The sequence below is a fragment of the Priapulus caudatus genome, unplaced genomic scaffold (assembly GCF_000485595.1).
Source record: "Priapulus caudatus unplaced genomic scaffold, Priapulus_caudatus-5.0.1 Scaffold1846, whole genome shotgun sequence".
In the NCBI taxonomy this organism is placed as follows: Eukaryota; Metazoa; Priapulida; class Priapulimorpha; order Priapulimorphida; family Priapulidae; genus Priapulus; species Priapulus caudatus.
In genome coordinates, this window is record NW_014578907.1 from 26,251 (window position 1) to 28,750 (window position 2,500).

General features: G+C 46.4%; 2 protein-coding genes across 2 annotated transcripts in view; one reads left to right on the forward strand and one right to left on the reverse strand.

Annotated features, from left to right (window-relative positions):
- Positions 1–1,280, forward strand: part of LOC106817741 (probable serine/threonine-protein kinase DDB_G0280111) — a 6,825-nt gene extending 5,545 nt beyond the window's left edge. The window contains exons 2-3 of the mRNA XM_014822425.1: positions 18–55; positions 645–1,280. Of these exons, the coding sequence (XP_014677911.1) occupies positions 18–55; positions 645–1,106 (500 nt within the window). The 3' untranslated portion in view covers positions 1,107–1,280. The remainder of the gene's footprint in view (positions 1–17; positions 56–644) is intronic.
- Positions 1,281–2,014: 734 nt separating this feature from the next.
- LOC106817742 (ATP synthase subunit O, mitochondrial-like) overlaps positions 2,015–2,500 on the reverse strand; it is a gene marked incomplete at its 5' end in the record, with an annotated part of 4,937 nt that continues 4,451 nt past the window's right edge. Inside the window, 1 exon segment of the mRNA XM_014822426.1 lies at positions 2,015–2,500. This exon segment is cut by the window's right edge and continues 183 nt beyond it.

The window sequence follows — 2,500 nt, forward strand, 5'->3', positions numbered from 1 at the left end:
AAACCCCTTGAGGTAAGTCTCGCCGTGTCGCCATGGCAACCACAAACACCTCGAGGTAAGTCTCGCCGTGTCGCCATGGCAACCACAAACACCTAGAGGTAAGTCTCGCCGTGTCGCCATGGCAACCACAAACACCTCGAGGTAAGTCTCGCCGTGTCGCCATGGCAACCACAAACACCGAGAGGCAAGTCTTACCGTGTTGCCATGGCAACTAGGAAGACGTCGAGCTCGGAGTGGGTTGCGTTGTGTTGTCACGGTAACTATGAACATCGCAAGGCAATTTGCCGTGTGGTCATGGCAACTACAAACATTTCGAGGCGTGTTGCACCGTGTTGTCGTGGCAACTAGATAAATCTCTATGTACGTTGGTGTTACCAGTCCAGCAAAGAACACCAACGACCGTGCGAGATGCGATCAATCGCATGTCAGCGATTCTTACATACATTAAAGATCCGGATACAAAATAAATCTCCTTATACGATTAACAAATAATAATCAACTTTCCTTCTCATCCTCCTTTCTACCAAAGTTTCACGAATCGCATCGACGAAGCACACTTCGGGTTTCATCCCCTAGAACTTTAAACATTGGTTTTTATATTTTAAATATTTGCCGCGTTGGTTTAAATATTCCCTTTTTCGTAGGAGGCAAAGAAAACACATGAGCAGCTGAAGCGTCGGCTGCAGGACGAGTGCGATCTGGAACATCTTCGGCAGGAAGTCGCGAGCATCCGGTCTCGCTTCCCCGACCCGGAATCGGAATCCGGCCACCCGTTAACGGGTTCCGGAACGGAAGCCGGAGCCGGCGATACCGACGTGGAAATTGAAAAGAGAGCAGGAGACGATGACTCAAACATGGATGCCGCGCGACATGCCAGCGACTCAAACATGGCCGACGCGACGCCGGCTGGAGAACTCGGATCGTACCGGCGAGCGAGGGATGAGCGGATCGACAGATTTCTGCATTGGCTGGAAGACGACAGGTTGCAGCAGTTGCAGCGTCTGCAGCAGCAGCATCAACAACAGCAGCAGCAGCATCATCAACAACAGCAGCAGCAGCAGGTTCCTCTAGAGCCCCAGCAGGAGGGGCTCTGCGCACGCAGCTGATTGCAGCCATTTTTGGACCATTGCATCTTTAAATTGACTACGTCACGAATTTTCTACGGTGATATTTGTAAAAATTGTTGCACCAACGGGTTGCACCAAGTACTATAACGGGACTAAATGTATCGTCAAATTCTTACCTGATAAGATTGTTTCTCAACTAGTTAAAAATCCAAAAAAAGCTGGACGATTTGATATTATTATCCTGACATTAATTGCTTGCTATGTACGAGTCACGAGTGTATGTTTACATCGAACAATATAAGAATATAGGAAGTATAATGCAGCAATTTAACCATAAAAAGTGAACAGAATTACTTACATTTTGTGAAAAAGTGGAAATATTTTTTTAGTTTTACTATTTATGGTGACGTAATCACTTTAACAGCTTACGGTCGTCCGATTAGGCGCTGTACAAAACATACGTTAAATTGGTTTATTTGAATTGACGATTGAAGCGTCGCCGTTTGTGTCGATCTTATGCTATGGTCAGTGGGTCTAGATGTAAGTAATTAATCTAATGCAGTTACCATTAATTTAATTAGCAATGTTGTGGATGTTAATTCTACGTGAGGATGACAGTGACGAGTGACAGAGATGTAGAGGTACAATTGTCTGGTCAATTGCTATCGGCAGCGAGTGTCTCCGAAATTATTGTCACGCGATTGTGTCGACTAGTAAATCTCAGATATCTCGTATAATGAATGGTATTAATCTCTATATCATCCAGTTCTTCACCTTTCTGTATCCGAAAAGACTTGTCAATGGTTTTCACACGTAAAATTTGTGTCGTTCTTTGCACCGCCGTGTAGTGTGGAATCAGGAGTCAGCTCCTGGTGGAATGTATGCCGATGCTAGCAACTAATTGCAATTCGCTTCAAAACGAGGGTAAACAAAATAAAAGAGTTGCGTCGTTCGTAGCGTAACGGATTTTTCATTTATTTTATTTATTAATTATTTAACAACTACAGCACTCGCACCCACCGTCCGACGGAGGGGTGGCCCCCGCCCCGCCTAGCCCAACCACACCTAAGGTACGACCGTAAAGGAGAGGGGGGGGAGGCATCAGCTTGAAGTGTGTGGTGAGTAGGCTGTCGAGGGCGCGACTCCGTCTCAGGTACGAGACAAACTCTGGTCTCACCTGAGAGACGAGAGGGAGAGAGATAGACGGTTAGCGCACGAGGGAGAGGAGGAGAGGGGGAGAGGACCGCGAGAAAATCGACAGCTTATCTAACGGCAACATTGCATTTACGTCTGCGATAACGACGTCTCGTTAACGCTAACGATGTCTCGTTAACGCTAACGATGTCTCGGGGAATTCGCGCGACGCCGCGCTTCCGAAAAAACACCGGAAATATTTGTGCGGGGCAATAATTTTGCAAATTAAAGATTTGAAT